Below are 26423 nucleotides of genomic sequence, written 5' to 3'. Positions count from 1 at the left end.
AATATATTCATATTAATAATATTAATATATAATATTATTTTAATATTTACATAAAATATAATTTAAAATAATATTCGCAAAGTATTATTTTATAATTGATATCAAGATCTTTTCATTTTGATCACTAAACTATAAAACGTTTCTTCAGTAAATAAAAGTATTCTTCAATCTACTATACAAACAAAATACAAAGAAATTCGTACAAAACGAAACCATATCGAAAAAAAATTCGATGCTGTTGCAATTTCTTTATAAATAAATATTTTTATGTAATTTCTTGGTTATATATCGAACATCTGCCAAAATTCAATCTTTGGAACACGAAATATGTTAAGAATATAGGAAATAGAAATTATTTAAATACACCGCTGACAATAGAATATTATACAGTAAATCATAAAAACTATCATAAAATGCAGAAAATATATATTTACGTACTTTTTATGTCGGTGATCAAATCGCTTCGATGAATCATATTTTTCAGTTTCCTAAAAATTTTTCTTGGTTTCATTACACCTAAAACAGGCGAAACGAGATGTAAATGCGCTTTAAAGAAATATACACATATATTCCGTTTTAAAGAAATGCGTTACCAGTAAACAAGATACGAAACAAATGAAAAGGTATTCTTGAGTTAGATATCTGCGAAGTTTAAGTAAATGACTATGATTGGTTGAAAATGTGCGCGAAAGTATGCCACCTGGTAGTGAAACAGAATAGTAAAAATACGCGCGAAAAAAATTAAAAATTTAACAGTTTGTATTAATTTTTATTATTTTATTACTTATTTCTCAAGTAGTATATTTCTAATTACAGTTTATAATATTTAATACACATTAGTATGTTCAAAAAATATCCACTTATAGTAGAAAAAATGCAGTAGCCATTTTAACACATTATATGTACTATTACAAGGAGAATATTAATGCCCAATAATTACATAAATTAAAACTTTTTTTTTAATAATATTTTAGGAATTATCATATTAAATGATCTCTTACTCTACTATAGCAGAAAATAATTTCAGATACATACATATGTATTTATTCACATACATTTATCGACAGTTCATCAATAAATTCCATAAATTTGTAGAATACACGTGCTCTTATAGTTTGCAGTGTTTAAAATTAAAATTATAATTTTCTGCAATTATTGATTTCATTTTATTTTGTTCCATTTCATTATTTTTGATTTATGCATTAATTATAGCGCAATTATTATAAATTCAATCATTCAATATATGATAAATTTTAACCTTAGCTTTAATTTGTATCTTATATCTATAAATAAACTTGTTATTAATTACATGTTTGACATTGACCTTTCATAATGTTTTTTATTTCTCGTTTCCTAAATAAATAGTTGCTTTTGGTAATAAACTTCATATTTCTGTGAGTTTATCAGAAAAAGGTTATGCTAAAAGTTTGTTTCACTCAATTAATTCGTACACGAAATATGAGTATATTTATCCAATGCCTGAATCCTTTAATTGGGACTGTTAATTGGGAGGAAAAGGATGAAAATTATGATTATCATCAAGAAGTTGCTAGATCAGCATTTGCTGATATGTTACATGATCATGAAAGAGTTAGTGCTATATATTATATAGTTTTAAAATAAGTTTTTACTTGTGCTGTTTATAAAATATTTTTATAATTACAGAATCAGAAATATTACCTAGCTCTTAAAACAGCGATTGAGAAAAAACATAAAGATGGAGAAGAAGCTAATGTACTTGATATAGGAACTGGAACTGGTTTATTGTCAATGATGGCTGCAAAATGTGGAGCTGATAGTATAACAGCTTGCGAAGTGAATATTTTCACAAAAATTATTATGAATTGCATTTATAAATTAAAAACCTTTTATGTCCTGGCGGTATTTTTTAGACTTTTACACCAATGGCTAAATGTGCTATAAAAATAATTCAAGAGAATGGTTTTGAAGACAAAATTAAATTAATACACAAGCGTTCCACAAGAATGACTATTGGAAAGGATGGTGATATGATAAAAAAAGCAAACATTTTAGTTACTGAAGTATTTGATACTGAACTTATTGGAGAAGGAGCACTTTCTACATTTCGTCATGCTCATGAAAATCTCCTTGAAGTATAATCTCATCTTTAGTTAATACAATTTTGAATAATATCATTTAATATATATGCATTTTTACTTTATTCAAGGAAAACAGTATTGTGATTCCACATAGTGCCACCATTTGGGTACAAGTAGTGGAGAGTCCTACTGTATGCTCATGGAATACAGTACATCCCATCCAAAATAAAAGTAAATATTTACTAAGTACCCCATGTTCTGTAAAATCTTGTTCTGGAGCAGCTGCAGTACATGATATACAGTTAACACAATTTCCTGATAATGCGTTCAAACCTTTATTACCTCCTCAACCTATCTTTAGGTAAATATATGTTACATATGTATGTAAATTGTTCAAGATTGAAAAGACCTATTAAAAGATCAAAGTATAAAATGAATATTTTAGATTCGATTTATCTGGTAAATCAACTCTATTATATAGTGAAAAAAAGTGTTTGCATGTAAAACCAACTACAAGTGGTACTGCACATGCTATTTTTATGTGGTGGGATTTAGTTATGGATGTAAATAATGAGGTATGTAATCATTATTTATTAAAAGATTTTAAACCTATCACTAAATAGTCTTTATGTAGGTTTTGTTAAGCAGTGCTCCAGTGTGGGAACATCCAGATACAAAAATTTTACAAAATAAAGGTTTCAGTTTGCAAGAAATAGCAGATATAATACCCTGGAGAGATCACTGGATGCAAGCTATTTACTATTTACCTGTTGAAACCTTAGTTACTGTCAACAAAGAAGTTAGCTTGATTGGATATCATGATGAATATTCATTATGGTTTCAATTAATAAATGAATCAATGTAAGCTGCTTTAACAATCTTATTATTTTGTTTTAGTTGTTTTACTTTTTCATAAGAATAAATACAAAGTCTTGTTTGCAGAAATGAAGCACCAGATTGTGAGAGACCTGTTTGCAGCTGTAATGTACACGTAGCTTATTGTAGAACTCGTATAGGACAATTAAATGATCATATACGAAATGAAAAATATATCAAAGCTCTAGAAAAAGAAGTTACACCTGACACAGTGTGTTTATGTCTTTCAGACGGCTCTCTATTGAGTCTTGCAGCTATTCAATTAGGTGCGAAAAAGATTTTCATCTTAGAGACAAATTTTTTGTCTCGAAAATGTATCGAAATGTTTGTTAAAACGAACGAGTTATCCGAGAGAGTAGAAATTGTTGAATCAGTAAACGATTTGCCTCCTGAAAGTGCAATTAATTTAATTTTTGGTGAACCATATTTTATCACTTCAATTGTACCTTGGGAAAATCTTTACTTTTGGTATCTAGTTTCAAGGTATTCGCCTCAAATACAAAGAATTCCAATCGCAGCAACAATAATGGGCGTTATAGTTGAATTTAAGGATTTGCATAAAATACGAGCACCTCTTGGAGTTTGTGAGGATTTTGACTTATCTATTTTTGATAAACTTATACAAGTAAGTACAGCAACACAGATTATAAAATGATGAAAATTTAATTTTTATAATATTTAATTGTAATGTTGATTTTAATTATAATGTTTGTAGACATCAAGTGACAAAAGTGATAGTTCTGTAGAAGCTCAACCATTATGGGAATATCCTGCCAAAGCATTAAGTTTGCCTTTTGTTATTAAAAAATTTGATTTAACGCAAAATGTCAATGAATCTGAGAATATTAATATTTCAGAAAGTGTACCCATTTTAACGTAAGAGTTTGTGGTATTTTATGTTAATGGTTATTACAAAGTCGTGTTTACATTTTTTATATTTTTTGTTAATTTAGAAGTGGAATGTGTAATGGTGTAGCCTTATGGGTTGATTGGCAATTGAATTCCGAAATCACAGTATCATCAGGACCTACTGTAGAAGTACAATTTGGGAAACGAATATCATGGGACCCATTTACAAGACAAGGTGTACACCTATTTAAGGACATAACACAGGTTACACAACAAAGTACTGTTTTATGGTCATTTAGTTTTGTACCACGATACGGAAATATTACATTTGATTTTCGCATCTTGTCAAAAAATATGAAATAATATGATGTAATATTTATAAAAATATACTTTTAAATTAAAAATTTTATTCGTTTGTCTTATTTACCTCTTTGTTTTGTTTATTTTTTAGATATGCTTATAAAAATTACATATTTATTATAAAATATCTCCTTACAAAAACTATTACATAAAAAATGTTATGTAGATTCTTCTGGCAGTATACGTAATTGCTTAGCTAGTCTTCGTCCTATTAGTTTTGGATAAGCTTTCTGTTTAATTAGAAATTCTTTACTTTGATGAGTTACAGCACCATTTTCTAGTTGAAACCTAAAATTTTCATAATTATATTCTCTTTCTATATAAGATGTAATCTTATATTACACGAATAGAAATCTTGCCTGCAGAGATAATGTAAAGGTCCAAGCATTTTATTTTTTAATTCTAGATCACCTTCTAAAATGGAAAGAGCAAATGCACCAGTTTCAAGTGTAGACAAACAACCTTCAGTTGGTTGCGTTCTAATAACATATTCACTTGTTGGAATACCAACTAATTTACATGTTCGTAAAACACACAGTGCTGGACTTGAATGATATATTGCCTGTCACAAACAGCTTCTCCTTTATTCATTTTAGTATATAAATTGGCTAAGTTACAAGATACACTACCTTCGCTTGTGGCCAAGTTCCATCCAATAAAATAAGATTATAAGGTTTCTGTTCATTAACTCCAACAGGATTTAATTTATCAAGTGCTATAGCACCCGGAGATGGGTATAATAATATAGTATCTTTGTCATTTAAAATTTCAGTTAAGCCTTCATGTTTTGAAAGTGGAAACTTTTTTCCTCTAAAATAAAAGAATACCATAGCGTTATACATAACTACAAATTTTAATATTATACACCAATATTTTAAATAAATCACCTATAAATTACACATTTTCCAGGTTCTAAACCAAGAGCAAGCATAGGCGCAGTTCGTAAGCAACGTTTTGCTTCAGCTGGATGTTGTAAAATTATTATTCTTGATGCAGGACATACAGGATGCTTTGGTAATCCCGGACACCAACATACTGGTACAGGCCTTCTGTATATAACCCATTAATCAATTTTAATGGAATCAAAATGATATGTGAAATACATACATATATATATAATTGCTTAAACATAACCTAATTTCATATTTATACGTACTTGCATTGCGAACACTTATCTCTTGTCTCTGGAGGATCAGCAAATATTTCTGATAATTCTTGCCATACAGTTTCTTCATTCATTCTAGTTATGATCTATAAAGATAAAAGAAACGATCAAACAACTTAATAATTAATAGAAGTACATGAATAACGAAAGGCGAGATAGTATTGATAGTATAAAAAAATATATATATACATATATATATATATATTAACGTTATTGTTTATAATAACATAATAGTTTCTTTAATATTAAACATCAATAAAACAGCAAATTAAATATATTCTATAATTATATTTCTTTTTACAACAAATAATTTCATATTTTTTTTCTATTGAATAATGAAAGTTTAAATTTCGCGTCTTTGTAGAATCGATAATCGATAGGATAACAAGTGATGCGAGAATCGCAAGCAGTTCAGCTTCCGGAAAAGTTTATTAAGTTTGAAAGTGTCGGTTAAGAGAGTTTTGCATTATTGCCGAAAAATTAAACAAAACGGTGAATAAAGCAGTGTAAGTATTTTGTATTCCATGTTTTTATTTCTTTTTAATGGAATTAGTTTCTGTTGCGTCCAGTTTTTTGGGCTATAGTCATTAAAGCAATGATATAAGATGCTCTTTAAGAGATTTGATTTGTAAGCAAACTGTACTTTATTTCATAATATTTAATATTTTATTTTATAAATATTTGTGTTTTTTGCGATTATAATCATTCAGAAATGTGAATTAACAAATTTTCTATAAATAACAAGCTAAATTTAATTAAAAAGTATATTCTATTCAGTTTAATATTTCATTATTTACATATATTCTAACAAGTACTTCCAAAATTTTTGTTTAGGCCTATCATTAGCCCAGAAAATCTTTACAATATCTAAACTGACGGTTTATTGCACGGTTTTGGGCGGAACGAGTCACTAGTTGTACCTTGAAACAGGAATCTTGCTGTTGAAAATTGTGGCGGTAATGGTAAGTATAATACTAATCATTTATACGTATCGACTACGTATTGTTTGTGCATGATTACTAGTTTTACTTAATCCTGTTGCGTTCTTTTAATTATTGTCCATCCAAGCGTATTTCTCTATCGTTAACAAATTCCTTAAACTTGAGGAAAATATGAAATAATTGTTACTGACATGCGTGATTTTTTATTTTAATTTTTTGATAGAAAATTTGTTAAAACTGTTTGTTAAAACAAGATTGAGATTTAGATATAAAAAGTTTAGGACTGTAGCAGGGTTAATTAATATTTGTAGTTCAATATAGATAACTAAAAGTCCTAAAGAAAGTTCGACAAAATTTTAAATAAATTGCAAATACTTCGTAACTCTGTTATTAGCTTGAAAGACGTTATAAACTATATCAATGTCAATTACATGAAAGTGATTCTCTGTGATTGCTATCTTATTCTACGTTATGTCGATAACGTTGGTAACGACACTAAAATGGTGGAAGCATACGGTTATGGTTTGATTTCTCTCTTCAATTATTTTATTTTTTAATGATTTTTTGTAATAAAGTGTGACAGGAAAACTATCAAATAGAAAATGTTTAAATTCGGATTTTCGGAAAATAAACAGGATGAAGGTACTTTTATATATTTCACTTCCCTATAGCTAATTAAAATTCTCAGCATCGAGAATTATTTTTGAGGTTATACTTGCGTTATACTTCCGCATATATGTAATTGTTGAAGGCGATCCAAGTTTTCGTTGAATAAGAAATGAATAGAGTTATTATTTTAGTGAGAGGTGAAGATACTAAAAAATCAACAATCAATTGGATACCTGCCTCAGAGGTGGAGGTATCGGAATCGGAATTGCAAATCAAGAACCGATATAAACCTAATGATTACAGAGAATGTCTGTTTTTTCCGGATTGCAAATTAAAATTAATTCGATTTGAAAGGGCGTTACACGATTTGCAAAAGAATAATTGTACAAATATTCTGGAGGCAGAATCGCAACATTCTGATCTTATTCCCGCTAAATACGAAGGTAGACTATATCTAATTTTCCTTAAAACAATATCATTTACTTTCTGAAAAAGTTTCGTCATCATTAACGGCAGTAAAAAAATTGTTGAATTGTTCGATTTCTTGTATAAAGGTGGCTTAAAAATCTGGGAATGCAGTTACGATTTAGGCCAATACTTATTAAAAAATATCGAATTTCAAGATAAATTTGTTTTGGACTTAGGATGCGGTACCGGTATTATTGGCCTTGTTGCTCTTCTTAAAAATTCCATCGTTCATTTTCAAGATTATGTTCGTATTTATCATGATATGTTCATGATGTGACTTATAAAGTTGATTTTACGATTAATTACCATTGCAGAATGTAGAGGTAATTAAAACTGTAACGATCCCGAACGTTTTATTGAATTTTGAGGATCGAGAGAGCATATTAAATAGGTGTCAATTTTTTTGCGGTGATTGGGAATCGTTCACAAAATTGCGTGATTCTAACAATGGGGATGAATTCGTAGAATACGATCTGATTTTCACAAGTGAAACAATTTATAACCCCGATAATCATAAAAAATTGTACGAAGTTTTCAAACGCAGGCTCAAAGCGAATGGCGTTGGGCAAGTACAATTATTATCTAATCTTGGTTTCGACTTTTATGAGAACACAATATAACATTGGCTCACGTGGTGTTCTTAGGTTTATTGCCGGTAAAAGCTATTATTTCGGTGTCGGTGGAGGAATGAGGCAATTTCAGGACCTAATAGAGGAAGATGCTATTTTTGACGTTGAGATAGTGTGGACAAATAGAGAGGGTATTTTTCTAAACAAGCAACAATTATATATATATATATATATATATATATATATATATATATAATATATATATATATAAATTATATATATATATAATTTATTTATATATATAGTTCATTTATATAGTTTAACGTATATGTAATTATATTTATATATTATGTATATATATACATTTTTAGGATTGCAAAGAGAAATTCTAAAAATTACAAGGAAACAACAATCTTAGGCTGATTCAGAACTTATTATTCTAGAAGCATTATTCTTTTTGTAATTTGTGAAACAAAAAATGTTATTTAATAAAAAAATATCCTTTCTTGTATTATCTACGGAGATAATCTTTCATAAACCCATCCGTCATCTCCCCGATGGAGTAATACGTTGTCGATTTTTTCGTTTGGCATAGGCCGTCTGAAACGAATTCTATCGTGTAAACGATCGCTTTGACCTTGCCAAAATTCTACGGAATGTGGAATAATGATATACCCTCCCCTAAAAATTAGATTAGATTATTATCGTACATGATGCGTTTTTAATAATTCATCGAATTACCAGCAGTCTGGCCTTTTAACTTGACCCTTTGGGAACTGTGCCAGTAATTCTCTTTCTCTCACAATAAGCGTCTCTCTACTCGCGATCACACTACTTTGTTTACTAGACATTGATCCTATTTGACACGAATATGGTCGGGTTTGGAAATAATGATCCGAGTCTTCTGGAGAAGTTTTTACTGCTCTGCCTTCCATACGCACCTAATAAAAAAATTCGTTCAACATTTTCATTAAACATAATTTCTTACTTCAATATTATAATAATATGCTAATAATTTGTAAACGTTAATTTAAGATAATATTTTATTTCTTTCTATAGCCAACGTATATCGGTATAATGTCTCTTACGCCTCGTCTCAAAGGTTGCCAATAGAAGTACGCTGCTACATTTGAGTTTTGAGCCTAAAAAAAATTGTTAAATATAGTACTTATACATATCGTTACAACCGTTGCAAATTGAAAATATAATGTACTTACTATATCGTGACCTTTTTTACTTTCGTAATTCGTATAAAATTTGAAACCATCGTTACCATAATGTTTTAGTAATACTGGTCGTATGGACGGAATTCCATTTCTGTAAAAAACGATATTGTAGGAAATATCTTATAGTAGGCAATGCCAAGCGATTTATTTAGTATTACTTAGTAGCCGTGGCAAGAAACATGGTGTTTGGCTCCATAATATTCGGGTTCTTGGAGGCTTCCTCGAACCATGCTTTAAATTGACCAATAGGCTCCTTGCTAACAAGTTGTTCCTCCGTAAAAGTTTCGTCTTTGCCTTTGTACCTAATTCGCATATCTACAAGAAGTAAGTAATTAGATATTTAGAAGTTTTCCTTCAACTTCGATTTCGATGATTTTTTAATGCGTTGTAAAACTCAACGTTTTGAATTTTTCCTTTTTCTTATATAACTGTAGATTAGCTTTAGTTTCGTTTAGAGATATACACGAAAGTTATCAGCATTATTATAGCGAATTCTGCCTATAATTATACGTCTGTGGTAGCGTTCGCGTCAGTATTGGTTCTCGGTGGCCTTGTAGTGGAGGTATAATGATACAATCGAAACCGAACTTTTATGTTTTGTTCGAAGTATACGTAAACGAGAGTCGGGCGAGCATATACGAGACTGTAAGAAATGTCTACTATATTTTATAATTCAACTAAAAATGAATAACATTGATGTATTGCGTTTGGGTTTGGGCTAATATTTTTAATCTGGTTGTCGCAAAGCGGCCGGCTACGCTTGTGTGAAATAATAAAAATTTATTCTTTTTGTGAAATAATAATATCAATGATAAAATAATATCAGATGTGCATGAGGTTTTTAAATTCGCCCGATCTTTGTTTGTAGACATAATTCGTAGAATTCACTATTGTGTCCGACAGATTTTTACCGAAAACTATCAAAACTACTAAACTTCAAAATACTGATTTCTACAATATATTCAAAAATTATTGATATCGATGAGGAGGGCATTGTAAATAATTAACCAAAAAATGTTTGCTTTAGAATCGTGAAAGGCTTTCGCTTAAAAGTTACGTAAATGGTGATAAAAAGAAATTCTCTTTTATAATAATAGTAATTACAAAAAATAAAGTTGTACCTCCGATGTCAACACCGAACTTCGCATCTGCAGTAAGCTTTGAAGATGACATGGTGCTGATGCTACTTAGAGACACTTCACACGCCAAGTGTTGGAAAAATGTAAACTTAACAATAACAGATCATGAATAAGTATAACATCTAACAATCTTATCAAACCGTGGAAAATATACATATCAGAGAAGTAACAGAGCTCATATCCATCGTCCTTGTTCTTCCATAGTACAGTGCTGTCCCTAGCGGTCTACTACTGAAGGTCCTATTTATTGGGTTGGCAACTAAGTGATTACGAATTTTGTCATTAGGTGGTGTTGACAACCCAATAGTTTCACCAAAACGAGGTATAATCGCTATTGTTTCACGTTACAAAAACTTTACCATTACGGTTTTACAGAAATTTATACTTTTCTATCTGAGATAGACAAATATGAGAATAACATAATCGCGTTATGTTTTATCGTTTAATCATACAAAAGTTAAAAGTCTATCACAGTTGACCTTATCGTCTATGGTAAAAAGGTTTTCGATAATCAATATCGATGGTTTTTGTCCGTGATAGAAGAAGTTCTGTGTCGGTAACTGTACAATGGCAGTTCATAGAACTTGTGCACTTTTAGGATAGAGTGCGCTATATTATTCGGCCATTTACTTTATAGTACGACGAGTTTCTGTGTGTTGTACAGGTAGATACTGTATGCAACACTATAGAATTTTATTAGATGATATATAAAATCATTACTTGTAACAAATATCGTTATTAAAAACACATTTTGTGACCTTTCAAGAACGCATTAGTAGACATAATGTGAGGCAAATGCATACAAATGTACGAGGAGAGAAACATAATTAAATGATTATGTCACGATGAAAATAAAATGACATCAAAATCTAGTTTCATATTTTAAGGATATAGTACATAGTATAGTATAGTATATAGCACATAGTGATTTGCCTTCTTTTGTGTTTTATCTCATAATAAAAATGAAAGATAAAATCAATAATTTGTTAATTACATGTAATAATATATAAAAGTAATAATTTCCATTACATCTCATCACTTTTTTCGTACTACGGTTGTACAATGGGTGGATAAATCGGATATTCTAGGTAAATACCTATACTACTTGAAATCACGTAACTAATGATATTTCTATCGAGTATAATACATGATTTGTTGCATATTGGTATTTCTAAATTCTTCAATATATTTTAGGAAATTGATATTTATTATTAATTCATTGATCGTACCAATAACATATTATCCTCGTACGTTTCGTAAAATAGCTTGCGTTTTACGTTCTTGTAGTTAAAAAATGTTTCACCATTTTCTCTATAGACAAGCAGTAGGTTACTTAGAATATTTACTGAAACATTTCCTCATACATTTATTACTAAATTACCAAATTAGCAAAATATCATTGGGAACACCATACGATCCATAGTTTCATTTTTATATGACGCATAATTTAAATTTTTATATAAGTAGAATCCATAGAAAAGAAACTTTTACATTTCTAACAGGCCAGGATAAAGTATTTGCTCCAAGTTTTTATTAGCAGTCACGAGACACCGCAACGAGACTTAATTAACTTCTTGAAGGTAATAAACTGTTTGAAGCATTGGGATTGTCGACAATACAATTAAAGCATTCGTGGAAGCGGCACCAGTCGATAAATAACTGGGAAAGAGAGAGAGAGAGAGAGAGAGAGAGAACCCGGTAGGACACGCGAATAGTATCGGAAGGTGAGATCGTGCCGACGACGTCGCAAAAAGCGGATGACGCCGGTATTTTTAATGGAAAGCCGAAGGCAAGTTGAATAGAACAAGCTTTTGGGTAGGGAAGCGACACTCAGTTTCTTTGATCAATAATGAAAGTTCTCTCTGTCTCGGTTTCACGTTCTTCTTCGTTTCACTGTCTTCTTTGGCCCCGAGCTATTGGCCCTCTTTTTCTCTTTCTTCCACCACCGACGTTCTCTATCTTATCTTATACATTTTTAACCCTTATTCCGGCTTCCCCTCCCCCTTCGTGCGAAGGAGGAGGACGAAACGGTGCACGAAGGCTCAAAGCGAAAGCCAAGTTCTAACAAGCCTCGAGCCGAGCACCCAACGCTGCTGGCCCTCTCCCTTAAATAATCCACTCCCCGATCCATTCGTACGAAAGCCTTTTTGTAAAAGCCTGGATAGCCATCACTCAGCGGGGAGAGAGTCTTAAAAAATTTGGGACTTTCGTCGGTCTCTTCGCTCGACAGAATTAAGGATCACGTGCCTGCAGATGGTTGAAATTCGTCGGGAAATATTTCGACATCGGATTAGATGGTCGTCGAGCGTCTTAAGCTGCTTCTTTGATACATAAAATGATATTAGAATATTCATGGACTTCACCGAAGTCGCGGTATTTACTTACATCTTTTTGGGAAGAGAGAAGTTGAACGTGAAAAGTAAAACAGTAGTCGTAACGGTAGGTAGAGGAATTAAATTCAGATTGATTGGAAAATACTTCGACACGGATCAGATGTTCGTCGAAGGTTTCAAGTTGGTTTCTTGATATTTTTTGCCGTTAGAAGATGGTAGATATTTTACATTGTTTTAGAATCTATGTTTTTACATGCATGCTTGCATTCGTATTTATATTTTTTAGGGCAAAGGGAAGTTGTAATATGAACGTAAGATAAATGTGAGAAGAAAGACAGTAGTCGGCGGAATTACGAATCATGTGTCTATAAATCGTTAAGATCGGTCATAAAATATTGGACTGGACACTCGCCGTAAGGACGAAAAGCCGAAGATCCAAAATCTAAGCAGATTCTTTGATAGTTCTTTCCTAGTAAATTGTGATTCAAGTGGATTTCTTAATAATCGTGGAACTGAATTCGTGACATTTACATCTTTTTTTATCGGAGAGAACAATTGTACGTAAAAATAGTGCGAAATGTAAGAGGAAGGACAGTGGATATGGAAATGGGTATCTAAATTTTGAGCTTTCAAAGAGAATGCGAAAGATGTTTCTATTTTATTTTATATTTCAAACTAAATAAGTACCGAGAAAGAATATACAATATGAAAATGAATATAAACATGATTCAAGTTATTAAACTAATATTCAGATACATGTTCTTTCATTTACGACGTTTATTCAACCGGGGCGTATAAAAATCCTGGAGAACTCTTTAAACAGGACATCGAAACGTCAATCCTTTTCAACGTCGATTCAAAAACTTTAATTAGTATTTACGGATCGGTGCTCGTGGAATCGTCTGAATGTTTCCGGCGCCATGACTTCGGCCCTTGTAAATATTGTAACAAAAAGGACTTCCGTTTCTTCCGCGATGAACGAGCCCATTGTGGCTGGTTTCCTTTGACATTAGCGAAAAACGAGGGAAAGGACGGGTTTCTTGTCTTCTTCGACCTAATAAAAACCTCAAAAAGATCGGCGAGACTACCATCGTAGGCTTCTCGTCCTTTCTTTCGCGGCTTTCTTTCTTTCGTTTCTTTCCCTTGTTTGCCACTGTACCTCGGTCAAAAGCTTACGGAGAACAGAGGGGCTCGGGACACGGATTAGTGTCCTTGCGTAGGATCCGGGTACGCTAAGCAAGCGGTGCGCACGAGGAGGACGAAGAATACGAGAGGAGGGAGGACGAGAATTCGTACAAAGCGAAGGGCGAAGAGGAAAGGGGGTGGCAGGGCGCGGAATAATGCTTAACAAGCCGACTTGAAAGGACGGCCGCCATTTTGAGTCAATACTTGAAAGTCTTTGCTCATTAAGAATATTTTACGTCTCCCTCTTCCAACGGAATCACTACCCTCCTCTGGATCACCCAGCCCCTTTACCCTCGGTTCGACTTTCTTTTTCCACGTTTTTTCATCCCCTATCCCTCTCTCCTTCTGTTCCGCGAGTCCATCCCCCCGATAGGAAGGGAGAAGAGGAGGGGGAGGGGGTGGGAAGGAGGAGGCAAGCGGGTGGTTGCACCCTCGAAGATGGAAGTTATTTACGCGGCACTCGGAGCACCCTCCACCATCGCAACCCCGTAACCATTCCCTTTCCTCGTCGCGTTTCTACGCCGGCCTCCCCCTTTTTCCTTCGGTAAGACGCAGCAATACTGCTACCCCCACCATTTTAACCCTCGCGCTTGCTCCACTCTTTTCTTTCACCCTCGTTCGTTCTAGTCGCAGTTCCACCATAGACTACCGATGGCCAGCGCAACCCCCTCAACGCGGGCTAAGGGAATTCCGACTTTGCCGCTGGGCCCACCTCTTCGTCCGACCCACCTCCTCGACCCTTTCAACCTTCACCGTCGCTCGCTCGCTCGCTCGTTCGTTCTCTCGTTCACCTCCGCCTTGCAACTTTCCTTCGTGTAATCATCGTCCCATTTCGTGGCGTTTTTCCTAATTCCTACCCAATTTCGCTTTTAGCATTTCAATTTATGGCCGCGAACCGATTTGTTAGACGTGCCGACCCTCTCGGATCGCTGGATTACGAGAGCAAGGGAAGGACGAGAAATTTCGATGGATAAAATACACCCGCTCGGTGAAATGTTTCTTTTTTCCACCGCGTGTTCTTTCTCTTTCGTTTCGTTATTAAGGGCGAGGAGGGGGGGGGGCAGTAACGTTGACGAATTCGACTCGCGTATTCGATGGAAAAATTGAATTTAACAGAGAGAGATTTGTATGGAAAAGGAGAAGTTTGTCTTCGTTTATTTTTTAATCTAGAAGCTTAGGACTCGTTGATTGATTGATAGACTCCTTTTTTGGTGTTATCTTAAATTACATTTTTTGAATTAAACTTTATCGGTCGTATGTCATTTTTGACGTGACATTGCAATTTTATTGGAAAAGCCGTGTGTCACGTAGGCAGCGACAAGATCGAATAAAAATTCGATTCAGTAAATTATATACAGTGTCATCCAAAAGTATTTGATTTTAACGAACGTTCCAGAAATATTATGAAACCATTTTAATACGAGTCCTTACAAATGATAGATATTTTGTTTCATATCAGATTGGCAAGTGTATTGCATTCAATAAAATCTCACGTGTTTATGTACAATTTTTAGATTTTAACTGAACATTTGCAATAGACTCGAAAAATTATGTTACAATTAATTACGTTCTTCTATTTTTATTTTATACTTACATTTTAAAATGGAGCATCTACTCTCAATTCGATGAACATTTTATCTTGTACAATCGATATGGATGATCGATATATACAGTATAACACAATGGAAAGATGAATTAAAAAAGTAATTTTCTTTCTTGTAAAATCGAGGTAATCCAAACGTTCTTAATTTGCTTCCAAAAATAATAACGTCGTATTACCAAACATTTTGGATCTTTTAAGTTTTCAATATTTATAGGGTTTGCAATAAAACAGGAAGATATAAAGTATTCCTTTCAGGCAATTAAACCGTAACACCTTGTGCTCTTTCTATGCTAATTACGCGAACATCATTCGGATGCAAATGAGTAAATATAAAAACAATACAACAGAACCATTCCGTGGTCGTAAAAAACAGCACACTGGTACTATTTTGTATAGCCGTTCGGCCTTTTAATTTAGCAATTTATGGCGTCACATGCCATCTCGTGTCGGAGTGGTCTATAGGGGATGTTGTGTCAGTGCGTGGTCCGATGATTAATGGTTGCGTTCTGTACGGTGCCACTAAATTTCGAGTTACGACAACCGTGTATGGTACATACAATTATTCATTCAGATCTAGGTATATGCTATCGTCATTATTTGATAGAAAAGTATATGCTTGTTAAAAGTATAAGTTTTTTGTTTCTCTATGTTAATGGATCCTAGATTATTTATTTGCAGATCGTTCTATTACCAATAGAGTATTTAGCCAATGACAGACTGACAGTATCTAGATTTGCAACAAAATGGATCATTTTTGGATCATTTGTTGGATCTTTTATTTTCTGTCTTCTCTCTTTCTTTATTTACAAATTTTCAATTTCCTTTTTCACGAATTGAACTTTTATAGAGCTGCGTGGCACGAATTAAAAATTAATTTTAATTTTACATTTATACAGGAAATTTTTTAATTTTATTTTTTAAATTTTGAAGCAAAGAAAGAATATGTCGCTATATCTATGTCTTTTGCGTAATTCATTTCTCCAAAAATATGGCGATCAGTTGTATAACGAGAAAGTCCTCTACCGCATCATAGGAAACAGAGTTATACGAAGTATATGTATCCGCGTTGTAGATTGTACAAGTAGGCGTAAATGGGGGTGCAGTGTACATGAAAAAGCAGTATATTAAAATCGTGACCATTGGTTTTCGAAAACCATTAGCTTCCTCAAGGACATAGAGATAAATTGGAAACCAAACAGATATTAACACAGCTTACAACGCATAGTTGGGAGACATTTTTCTTCTACTTTGTTCGTTAAAGTTAGATTACAATTACGATTAGAAAAAACCGTCTTATGCTCTTACCTGAAAGAGCCCGCTTTGTGAATAAGCTCATAAACGTTCGCGAAACCTCTTTCTTTTTCAAACAAAAAGTTTCGCTATAAAAGTAAAACTATATTGGAATCTCCTTGGCTGATCGTACTATAAAAACTTTCGCAGTGCAACAGACTTTGACACAAGGAATATGATCATCAACTTGGTTCTTTATAACGGTAAGAAAAACGCAACAGTTCGATACGCAGCGGAACCAGTCCTCCTCTCTCTCCCTTTTCGCGACATTCGTTAGCCGTAACGAACTTTCCGAACAAAAAGGCTTGCGTGTCGAGTTTTTAAGTCATCGCGAAGGTATTTTCGCCTGCCAGGCGAACGGTGCATGAGAGAAAAGACAATGGGACCGATATAGCCGGGTGCTGGGCGAGGAACGGCGCGCGGGGGGGGGGGGGGGGGGGGAGGGCTGACTGTAAAAATAAATCACGCGTGCAACGTCGTCGTTTCTCGCTCAATTGTATCAACTTTAACCCCTTTTATTGTATCGCTTTTTTTCCATCGTTCTCTCTTCGCCGTTTGACCGGATTCGCATTCGACCCTCACGGTTTCTCTTTCTCCTGGTGGCCCGCGAGCGAACGAGCGAATCAGGTTCGAAGCTCGCCCGTGCGAACACAATCGATCGTGCACGAACGCCAGAAAGCGCATATAATAAGCCATGGAGAGAGAGACAGAGTGAAACAAAAACTGGTCTCGCTAGGTAAAACAATAGAGGGGGTTCTTCGGCCGGGGAAAGAACGACAGAGGAGAGTAGAGATGGTGAACGCGCGAGCGAGTGAAAGAGCGCGCGCGCGGTTACCCGGGTCGGCGAGAAACAAGAGGGTGAGAAAGAGAAAGTAGAACCGCCGCGGAGAGCAACCCCATCGAACCGCGGCACGACGTGTGTGAAATTCAAGAACCTGTAGCGTCAAGAAGAACAAAACGACGGTGCCAGCTGCACGGTGCATACGTTATTAGTGCGTCGTTTTGTCCTTCCGCTTCGAAATTTCAATATACCTGTATCGGCGCGCCGAAAAAAGATCATCATAACTCGTGAGATGGCAGGCTGGCTAAGGCGCGAGAGAAAGAATTCCTTCGTTCCTCTTAGCGAGCTTCGGATCGTTTCTTCTTTCTCTGTCTCTTTCGTCTCTTCTATCTCCGTTGCCGTACGCTCCCTCTTTGTCCGCGGCACCCGAGAAACAGGTTCCTCTTTATTCGTCCTGCTTATTATGCAAGTTATTGTTTTCGCTGAGACACGAGAGCTCCGGGAGTGGTACTGGTTCAAGCGAATGAAAAAAAGGAAACAAGTCCTCGAGTGATTCTCTCGTTCGTGCATCTCGTTCTCAAGGGTTGTGCGAAATAATTATCATAACTCTGTATCGGTAGTCTGGTTGAAGTACCCTCTCTAGCTTCTCTGCTGTTGCGAAAATCTCGCAGACGAGATTCTCGTGAGAAACGGGGAATAAATTCAAAAAAAAAAAAAAAAAAAAGGGAAAGAAAAAAAGAAAGGAAATATTCCTGGATGAGGAGGAAAAGCGCAGGGAATTAATGGAATGGTATAGGTATGGCAGGTACGTTAAAGTTCTTATATGATGATGGACAGTGGTCCATGGCGTAATACCCCTCGATATACGGTCGAATGCAATGGCGATCGATGGCAGATGTCCAGAGACGACTGGAAAGAGGATTTTTTTTGCTATGGGCTCCCGCGGACCCGTCCAGGTGTCCATTGTGGGTCCGAGCCAGGATTCTCAACCCTTAATCCTTAACCCTTTGGCCGCACGCATCCGCTGCCAAGCACCCATTTACCGATTCTGAAACAATGCCGACCGGACCGCACCCCGGATGCGCACGTTTATTAAGTAATGTCCCCCTCTGGTTTTGCGTCCGACAGCTGCCTTGCCAAAAAAACCACTGTTGCTTTTGTCTATCGCATATTCTCATTGCATCGACGACGGTTCCGTAAGGATGAAGCGCAAAGATCGTTACATTGGGTCGTAAGATTTCGTCTGGTACGAGCTCTGGTCTGTTATTATTCTTTATAAGCATCTAACGATAAGTCGATATAGATCTAGATATGTTGGGTAACACCTTTTGTTAATATATTTTTTGCCAATGAAATTTAGCATAATATCAAATGATTAGTTTCATTGTCTCGCCGATCTGCACCGAGTTTAAATCTGTTTCATACTGGTATCAAGTTTGAGGAATTTTTTCGATGACCTATTTATTGTTTATGTATAGTTATTTAGTTGGGGACCAAATGATTACAATGATATTATAATCTTGTAGAGACGTTAAGTTTGAAAAATTGTATTTCCTTACATAAATCTGTATGGTTTTTTTCTATGCCGATTTATTCTATATCGATATATAGCGAATGGATAGAATTCACTTACTTAATTTTAATTTTAATGTTTTTCTGGTCGGATTCAAGTGACTTGTCTTCCTGACGCTTTGGTCAACCTCTTTTCTTCGTGACCCTTTTACCTTCTTTTTACGTACTTTCTATATACAATGACGAACGTGTAAGTAGTTAGTCTTTCGTCGATTTAACTGATCGTGAAATTATTTTCTGTTCATCAATCGTCAGAGATATATTTTTGCCTAAAATACTATGTACATATTCCTCGATTACCCGTTGTAGTTTTATATTAATTTAAAGATAAATAGTACATATTTCACGCAAGTTATGAAAACAAAATTTTCATGGTACACAAAGATATAAAAATATAATGTAACGACACAGAAACCTAGTACATTTCACACGTTAACGGAAATATTTCTTAAAATATCACGCATGATATTACCTGTGCCTCCTTAACGAATACGACGAATAAAAAATAGCTCTCGAATAAAGAAACCAAGTATATTTGCTTTTCTAAAGTTACCTTCTCGGTAAGTAAGGTTATACATCTGAGCAAGGTCCAGTTCTCGTACCATGAACTGCCATAAGAGCGAATTCGTATGGAATCTTGAAAGGGTCATGTGAAACCTGACCGAGTCCATGAGCTCACCCCACCACGTGGTCGACGAAAGGGTGGTCTTTGCCATTGGAACCAGTCCTACGTTCATGCAAAATGCAAGAGGCCAGTTTCAAAACGACCGGCCATCATATCTCCACGTTATTACGTCTCTGAATTATCCCCGAAGAGATAGTAAAAATCGGGAAACGAGTCACGAGTTCATTGCATTCTTGAAAGTCGTAACGAGCAAGGTAAACGAGAGGGAAAGGGACAGGGGAAAGTAATTGCTAGAGACGGCTGTGGAACAATCAAGGGAAATTGATTTCCAATGTTTCATTTAACGACTTTAAAGTGTTCGCTTCATTTAGAAAGTCGCGTTGCTGTAACCTATACCGTGTTGTGTTGTATCGTGTCGATTTCTTAGAGGTGATTTCTAAGATTGCTCATTTTGCATTGTTATTCGAGTGTGATTATTGAGTGATTAAGCAAGCAATTATGTAATTAGTGAAGAAGAAAGATAAGTCTTCGCTTCGAAATTAATCGAATAGAAAATGAGTAACTCGTTAACATACAATTTTGTGTAATTATATATCTTTTTAGGTTTTATAAAATCAGAGTAATTGAAATCAAAATTCTATGTAAAGTTGCTGAGTTGTTAAACTTGATTGGAAAATTTGTTGAACAGCGTAGAGTCTTTGATTGCTTCTCGATGGTGTAGAAAGTTCGAAAGGGTTCGTCTTTCTAAAATTATTGTTATTACATTTCTCATTGAATTTTTATTCTATTATTTGGTCGTTTGTTTTGTAAAAGAATACTTCGATCTTTTCGTATAGCTTAGAAACTTCCAGTGTTTAACAAGTTTAACAGTTTTTTCTTATTATAGTATTATTTATGTATCAGCATCAAAGAAACAACTCTGTGTAATTTCGCACCAGCTAATATAATTGCTTATTATTATTTCTTTCTTTAACATATTATACGTAACCGGTATTGTCGTATATTTACTGAATAAATAAGATTATAACATTGTAATAAAATTCGTGGAATATGTAAAATCGAAATTGATCATTGGAGAAGGACAATCATTTTGAGACGATCGAAAAAATTCTTTTCACAAGCAAAAAGAAAATAAATTTTTATTTAAAAATTTTTCTTCACATCTTCCATAATAATAAAAAATATTTTATATGTATTTTTCAAATATAAGTGTTTTTTTGATATATACTTACCAAAAGTAAAATCATTATTGAACTTCTTTGATTTGTAGTTTTTTAATTTTGTCTCTTAATACTAGAACGAGAATTTGATTTCGAGAGATTCTTTCAGTAACATTGCGCCAATTAATTTTAATTAGCTAAAAACTTTTCGGGTCGCCATTTCAAGACGATGACCTTAATCTCTACAGGATCAATTAGTCGCTGATTAATTTTCGCGAAGTATCCTCTCGGCCATTTCCTCTTCGATTGTCTGTGAAATTATCGCGCGTAATTCAGACCTCATAATGATCAGGTCGACTTTCTTCCCCTCGACTTCTATAAAGTTGCAGCCCATTCCAGTTCGCGCCTAATTACAGCTAATTAGGACGAGATTCGAAGGGTGACCCTCGGTTTAAGGTTACATATTTTTTTTAATAAAATTTGATACGGAAAAGTGAAGATAAAAAGGTATGGATGGTAAGTACACGAAATTAAAGTATAAAAAATTAGTGAAAAAATATTTTTGTAATTTTCAGATAAATAATAATCGCTTTCGATATACAAAACTTAATTAATAAATTTAATAACTTGAATTATATTGAAACTAATTATAATAGAAACTACCTATAATAGAAGATTAAAAAATCTAAATCTAAAAACAATAATGAATTATAAATAATAAATTTCAATAAATTACAAATTATAGATTCTACTAAATTCTTCTATTAATTTCTATGATTATTTAATGTTTTGCCCACTTATTGTTCGAGGATCGCTCAAATTTATCATCTTTATCTTGATAATTTAATTCCTCTAAAACCATAGCTTGCTTTATCGAATATGAAGAGCGATGTCGAGCACGATCTAAAATATTCGTATTAATTATGAGATAATTCCACAATAAATCATGTTTTACTGCACTGCCACAAATAGATCGTTCCACTAATTAATCATAGCGGCTTCATTAACAGATCAGATTTCTTTTCTAACTATGAAAACTATGGCAAAGATCCAATTTATTATTTCAAAGCGTTTAAAAATTACGGTTAATAGATATTTCTTCAGAAATCGTTCAATTCCGTGCAGAAATATTTGAAAATTGTTCCAAGACGCGACCAAGATCTACGACAAAGAAGAGAATCCTGGCAAAAGAACCGAACGAACCAAGTCAATTATTCCGGGGGAATAATCTGAAAGAAGCGAATCTTAAAGGCAAACTGAAAACAGGGACAACAATTGCAAATGAGGGTGTGGTTGCTTAAAATGTCGGCCGCGAAATCGTCCGTTATCATTCTTTCTTTTGGTTCGCGGCTCCTGGGGGGTTGGGCGGGAGGATGGGGGAGGTAGATCCCACCCACCCTTTTGTACGTCGAAGGTATGGAGCCATTGATTTTGAATATGTAATCTGAGGCATTTTATTATTCCATCGTACTTGGAAGTTGGGGAAGGGGGTGGCGTTCCTCTGTAGGCAGGGGCGGTTCGACCTCCACCGCCATCGACCTTCGTCCCTGGTCACAGTCGAACACAGAAGGAGGGTGGGGTGAAGACGAGGGGGTTTCGAGGGTGATTCGATTCTCTGCCACTACTACTACCACCACACTCGCAAAACCAACACTACCACTACCACCACCACCACCACCACACCACCACCCTCGAGTTCTTAACGCGTGATTGAATATTTTTTCGCTGTGCGCGATTGGTTCGTCGTACCAGTGGCAGGCAGAACAAACGAGTCTGGAGGAGATGGAGGGTGCTGGGGGAGGGTGGTTGGCGGTGGCTGCAGCCACCTGTCAAGCAAAAGAATCGCCATGGTAACCAGGCCCCGTCGCCATCGGCTGAAGGGACTCGTTCGACGAGGGGGGTGGCGACCCGGTCTCGCAGGGGTGCCCGCGGGGCTTATATTGAATTTTAAGGAAGTTCCTGCCGGCGGAAAAGATACATGCAGCCGTGGGGGTGGCTTCTCGCGGAAAAATGTATCCACTGGTTATCCACGATTTCTATAATTTTTATTCTTCATGGTGTTCCTATATGATCTGACGAAGTTCTTTCGTTCTCTGTCAGTGATACCTAGTGGTCAAGAAAAATGTATGTTTTTATCCTTCCATCGAAGTCTATAACCTTTTATAATTTTTTGAACGATTATAAATTCAAGATGACGAAATCGATGGTGAAATTAAGACATTATTTCATTGGATTGATCGGATTATGAGAAAAAGATTGGATATATTTCGTTGTAGCTGCTGAATCATTTGAATCATGTGCCAAGTATACACAACAATATCATTGTGAAAATCGAGGAAGCTCGTCTTCCTTCTTCTGTAATCAAAGTGCTGGTTGGTGATGTTAAATCACGCTTACGATTGCGAATGTTCTATATTTTCAGTACTCTTCATATTTCTCTTCGGTTCCTCCTTTTGTTTTAAAAGGAACAATCTCCCGGAGGAGAGCGCTCGTAAACTTTGTACGCTTAGCTGCATGGACCTTCCAGTAGAATCAAACAAAGGGCGCGTACAGCTTTCCGCTATATTTTTCACTAAAAATAGAGAAAGAGGATAATGCTTGGTTTTAGGATGAATATAATTACTTTTAGTAAATTAAAATCTTTGCCACACTTCTACTTCGAAAATGTATCGGTCATCGTTATATCGCGAATTGTAATAATCACTTCGAACATTAAAAAGTAATTTAGTACGATAGATTTGATAAAGGTATAAATTATTACAACATTTCATATAGAAATAGTTAAAAGAAAACTTTAGTATATCATATGGTCAACCATGGATTTTCTATATTTTTCGATCTTTGATTTTACAACTTCTCTCTCTGCATTACTCCATACATGTGCATCTCATTTATTATCAGTGTACCTACACGCGTATATATTTCACTCAATTTACGTTTTTAAATTCAAATTGGATACAATGGTTTCCATTATATTTCGGATACAACATAGTTTCCAGAAGCAGCGTAAGATACGAACAAGAAATATTTCGCAATCTCTGAAAAAATGATTCAACCTTTTTCCGTGATATTTTCAATAACGCATTATCAAAAGAACTGCACGATACGTCGCGATTCATATATTTTCCTCATTCATATACAAAATATTTTATAAAGTTTGAAAAAATGTCCACATCTTCCCAAATGAAGGGCCATATATTCCAACTCATTACACATGCAACATTCGTACAAAAATTCGCCTCGTATGACGATACCGATACAAAATTCTCCTCGATTCAAGAGATTGAAACGCATTATTCGAACGATGGAAATCATCACCATTGAACCGGTTTAACCGTGAAGAAATCACGGTAAGACGCGGAAATTCACTGTCTGAATTCGCAGGCTCGGTCGCGGGTGTAGCAAGTGGAAAGAATTCACAGCCCCAAGGGTCGAAAGCGAGCGAGAGAAAGTGAGGACTAAAGAGGAGCTAGGGAGCGAAGGGTGGTGCTCGGTGGGAGTCGGAGTCGGAGGCCCCTGTAATGATCTTACGGCCGTGGTAACTTTTTTAATCAGCGCCCGGTTTAATTATACGGTCGATGAGGAAGGTGCTCGTCCTCCTCTTGCTCTCGCGTCCCCCTTCTACACCGCTTCGTCCGCTCCGTCACTGCCTCTTCGAGCTTTCCTCATCAATCCCTCGCGCAGACCCGGCCAGTCGTCCTAACTAGGCACCGACTCGCAAACAAGATTTGACTTATTGCGCCCGAGCGATTTCTCCTTCGTTCTCTTTGCCCTTCGCGGTGAACCCCGACAGAAAATTTTGAAATATTTTTCTGTAATTGAAATGCTGCTCTCGTGATCACGTCACGATCAAGGAATGTCGATCGTGATGATGGTGGATACTGTAAAGTTGTTCGTATGATATCGAGATGGTTTATTATCGATGGACGTGAAAGTGCAGGTAGAAAAGTTTGTTGCGCATGTTGGTTTTTAATCTTCAACCATTGCAACAGATAGAGAGATAATTGCAATGTGTAGGAAAGTAGCGTATGTTTTTATTTGCAAGGGATATTAATTGTTTTGCCGCTACTGACGCATAAGTTGCATCTTGCCAGATTTTTGGTAATGTTGTTGACACAACTATTACGATTTCGTATTTATTAAATACTTATCGATGTTGCATCTTCGTGGTTATGAGAAGAATATCGTGAAACACGCGAAGAATATTCTGATACGTTGATATTTCATGCGGTTACTCATTGATTTTTTAAAATTGGTTTGTTCGAATAAGGGTCGATAACAAAGCTGGATGCAAAGATACTTATGGGAAAAAGAGTACATTACTACAGGGGAGAGAAAATGAAATTTTAGTTGCAGCGACAGTGTTAAATATTTAATAGTATTTTACGTTATATATTTAGCACCCATTTTCTTAATAAATATTTACATATGAATACATTATGTTCTTATATTTTAAATATTATTAAGTACATAGTTAAATATTTAATAATACAAATTTTCATTCGAGTAAGAAAAGTTGAAAGTAAAAGGAATATCAGGAATTTGTATACGGGCCTTAATAGATCATTATATTAATGAGGTTTGTATTCGAGTAGCGGGAAATTGCGATATTCTTTTTAAGCCTTTTTGCAGCCTCACTTTCAGAACTAAAAAAAAAAATTTTGATAACTGGAAAATTTTAATTTGTTATAAAATGTTATAATTATTGTCGGAGAAATTTTTTTAGAAATATCACGTCTTTAAAGAACAGTTCTTAGATTTGCTTTTAATTGTCGTTCCAAAAACAATCAAACATCTTTTCATTATTTTGATATCATATTCATTATACTATTTTATCATTATATCATTATTCTATTTCTCAGAAAATGGCAAACATCTGTTTTCAAAAATTCTATTTTACTTATTTTCCATTCATTTTATATTATACACCTATCATATATATTTGCATGTTTTTAAATTATTAGTTTCTACTTATATTCCGTTAAATATATTTCCATTGTAACATAAAACGTTTTCCAAATTTTATTCACCATTGTCAAAGATTTAATAATTAGAATACGAATAATTTTCCGAATAGAATATGGTGTTTGTATCGTCACAGAATAAACGAGGGTGGTTGGGGTGGGGGTTAGAGGGTGGTTCCTCGACCAACGATACAATTCAAGCTCCTCTTCTGTGCAATGGCGCCCGTTTCAGTTTTGTGTTCCTTAAATGCTCTCGTTAAATCTATTTAATTAACTCATTAATCGTGGTAAGGAGAAATTGGAAAACTCGTAAATACATTTCAATAAAATAACGAAAACCCTACAAGAATCATAATGTTGTGACTCTATTTACAACTATGTCATTAAATATTCTACGAATTCTTACGGACACAGTGTATTATTTTATAATTACAAAATATTAAGAATATTTAGTAATTTAAAAGCAGTTACATTACAACAATTATCTCAAAATTCTCTAAAAATATAAATCTAGCATAAGATTAAATTAAATTAAAATTAAATGTTAGGAGAAAATTAAGTGATACGATAGCGAAACAAGTTATTTGTTTATATAAAAGTTACTACTTTATTTATAAAAATGACATCGTTAGAATTAAAAGCTAAAGG

At 34.4% G+C, this 26423-nt stretch overlaps 4 protein-coding genes across 6 annotated transcripts; 2 read left to right on the top strand and 2 right to left on the bottom strand.

Annotated features, from left to right (window-relative positions):
* Positions 1-80: 80 nt before the first annotated feature.
* On the top strand, positions 81-4194 carry LOC126867913 (protein arginine N-methyltransferase 7). Of its 3 annotated transcripts, none has more exons than XM_050623011.1 (10): positions 81-755; positions 1366-1590; positions 1666-1815; positions 1893-2114; positions 2189-2421; positions 2506-2635; positions 2695-2921; positions 3003-3561; positions 3652-3812; positions 3890-4194. In XM_050623011.1, exons 2-10 carry the CDS (start codon positions 1417-1419, stop codon positions 4146-4148), a joined length of 2115 nt encoding a protein of 704 aa, XP_050478968.1. In that variant the 5' UTR covers positions 81-755; positions 1366-1416; the 3' UTR covers positions 4149-4194. The 3 variants fall into 3 exon arrangements, with proteins under 3 accessions (XP_050478968.1, XP_050478976.1, XP_050478959.1); XM_050623019.1 differs by lacking the exon at positions 81-755 and having other exon boundaries at positions 773-1590; positions 3003-3202; positions 3413-3561; XM_050623002.1 differs by lacking the exon at positions 81-755 and having other exon boundaries at positions 773-1590.
* Positions 4173-5480, bottom strand: LOC126868003 (tRNA-uridine aminocarboxypropyltransferase 2). Its single transcript, XM_050623124.1, has 5 exons — positions 5302-5480; positions 5033-5194; positions 4775-4955; positions 4505-4707; positions 4173-4433 (listed from the first exon to the last, which is right to left on the bottom strand). The coding sequence occupies exons 1-5, from the start codon at positions 5382-5384 to the stop codon at positions 4304-4306; spliced, it is 759 nt and encodes a 252-aa protein (XP_050479081.1). The 5' UTR covers positions 5385-5480; the 3' UTR covers positions 4173-4303.
* A 1245-nt stretch (positions 5481-6725) lies between these two features.
* Positions 6726-8411, top strand: LOC126872662 (histidine protein methyltransferase 1 homolog). Its single transcript, XM_050632786.1, has 6 exons — positions 6726-6893; positions 7052-7303; positions 7415-7572; positions 7643-7893; positions 7973-8088; positions 8269-8411. The coding sequence occupies exons 1-6, from the start codon at positions 6854-6856 to the stop codon at positions 8313-8315; spliced, it is 864 nt and encodes a 287-aa protein (XP_050488743.1). The 5' UTR covers positions 6726-6853; the 3' UTR covers positions 8316-8411.
* Positions 8170-10496, bottom strand: LOC126872669 (pyridoxine/pyridoxamine 5'-phosphate oxidase). Its single transcript, XM_050632796.1, has 6 exons — positions 10245-10496; positions 9282-9438; positions 9115-9214; positions 8986-9039; positions 8639-8838; positions 8170-8578 (listed from the first exon to the last, which is right to left on the bottom strand). Exons 1-6 carry the CDS (start codon positions 10294-10296, stop codon positions 8413-8415), a joined length of 729 nt encoding a protein of 242 aa, XP_050488753.1. The 5' UTR covers positions 10297-10496; the 3' UTR covers positions 8170-8412.
* Between the last annotated feature and the right edge of the window lie 15927 nt (positions 10497-26423).

The sequence above is a fragment of the Bombus huntii genome, chromosome 1 (genome assembly GCF_024542735.1).
Source record: "Bombus huntii isolate Logan2020A chromosome 1, iyBomHunt1.1, whole genome shotgun sequence".
NCBI lineage: Eukaryota > Metazoa > Arthropoda > Insecta > Hymenoptera > Apidae > Bombus > Bombus huntii.
Note: the sequence above shows the minus strand (reverse complement) of the source record. Positions and strands in the feature narration are given on the sequence as shown.

Bases quoted from the DNA above. Each gene is read 5' to 3' on its own strand.
- LOC126872662 (XM_050632786.1), top strand. From the start codon at position 6,854: ATGTTTAAATTCGGATTTTCGGAAAATAAACAGGATGAAG. The intron at 7,304-7,414 runs GTAGACTATATC...TCTTGTATAAAG, and splicing joins TATTCCCGCTAAATACGAAG to GTGGCTTAAAAATCTGGGAA. The intron at 8,089-8,268 runs GTATTTTTCTAA...ATACATTTTTAG, and splicing joins AGTGTGGACAAATAGAGAGG to GATTGCAAAGAGAAATTCTA.
- LOC126868003 (XM_050623124.1), bottom strand. From the start codon at position 5,384: ATGAATGAAGAAACTGTATGGCAAGAATTATCAGAAATATTTGCTGAT. The intron at 4,956-5,032 runs GTGATTTATTTA...CTTTTATTTTAG, and splicing joins GGAAAATGTGTAATTTATAG to AGGAAAAAAGTTTCCACTTT. The intron at 4,708-4,774 runs GTAGTGTATCTT...TGTTTGTGACAG, and splicing joins GAACTTGGCCACAAGCGAAG to GCAATATATCATTCAAGTCC.
- LOC126867913 (XM_050623011.1), top strand. From the start codon at position 1,417: ATGCTAAAAGTTTGTTTCACTCAATTAATTCGTACACGAAATATGAGT. The intron at 1,591-1,665 runs GTTAGTGCTATA...TTATAATTACAG, and splicing joins TGTTACATGATCATGAAAGA to AATCAGAAATATTACCTAGC. The intron at 2,922-3,002 runs GTAAGCTGCTTT...TCTTGTTTGCAG, and splicing joins CAATTAATAAATGAATCAAT to AAATGAAGCACCAGATTGTG.
- LOC126872669 (XM_050632796.1), bottom strand. From the start codon at position 10,296: ATGTCATCTTCAAAGCTTACTGCAGATGCGAAGTTCGGTGTTGACATC. The intron at 9,215-9,281 runs GTAATACTAAAT...CGTTTTTTACAG, and splicing joins TTTCTTGCCACGGCTACTAA to AAATGGAATTCCGTCCATAC. The intron at 8,839-8,985 runs GTAAGAGACATT...TTTTTTTATTAG, and splicing joins GGCAACCTTTGAGACGAGGC to GTGCGTATGGAAGGCAGAGC.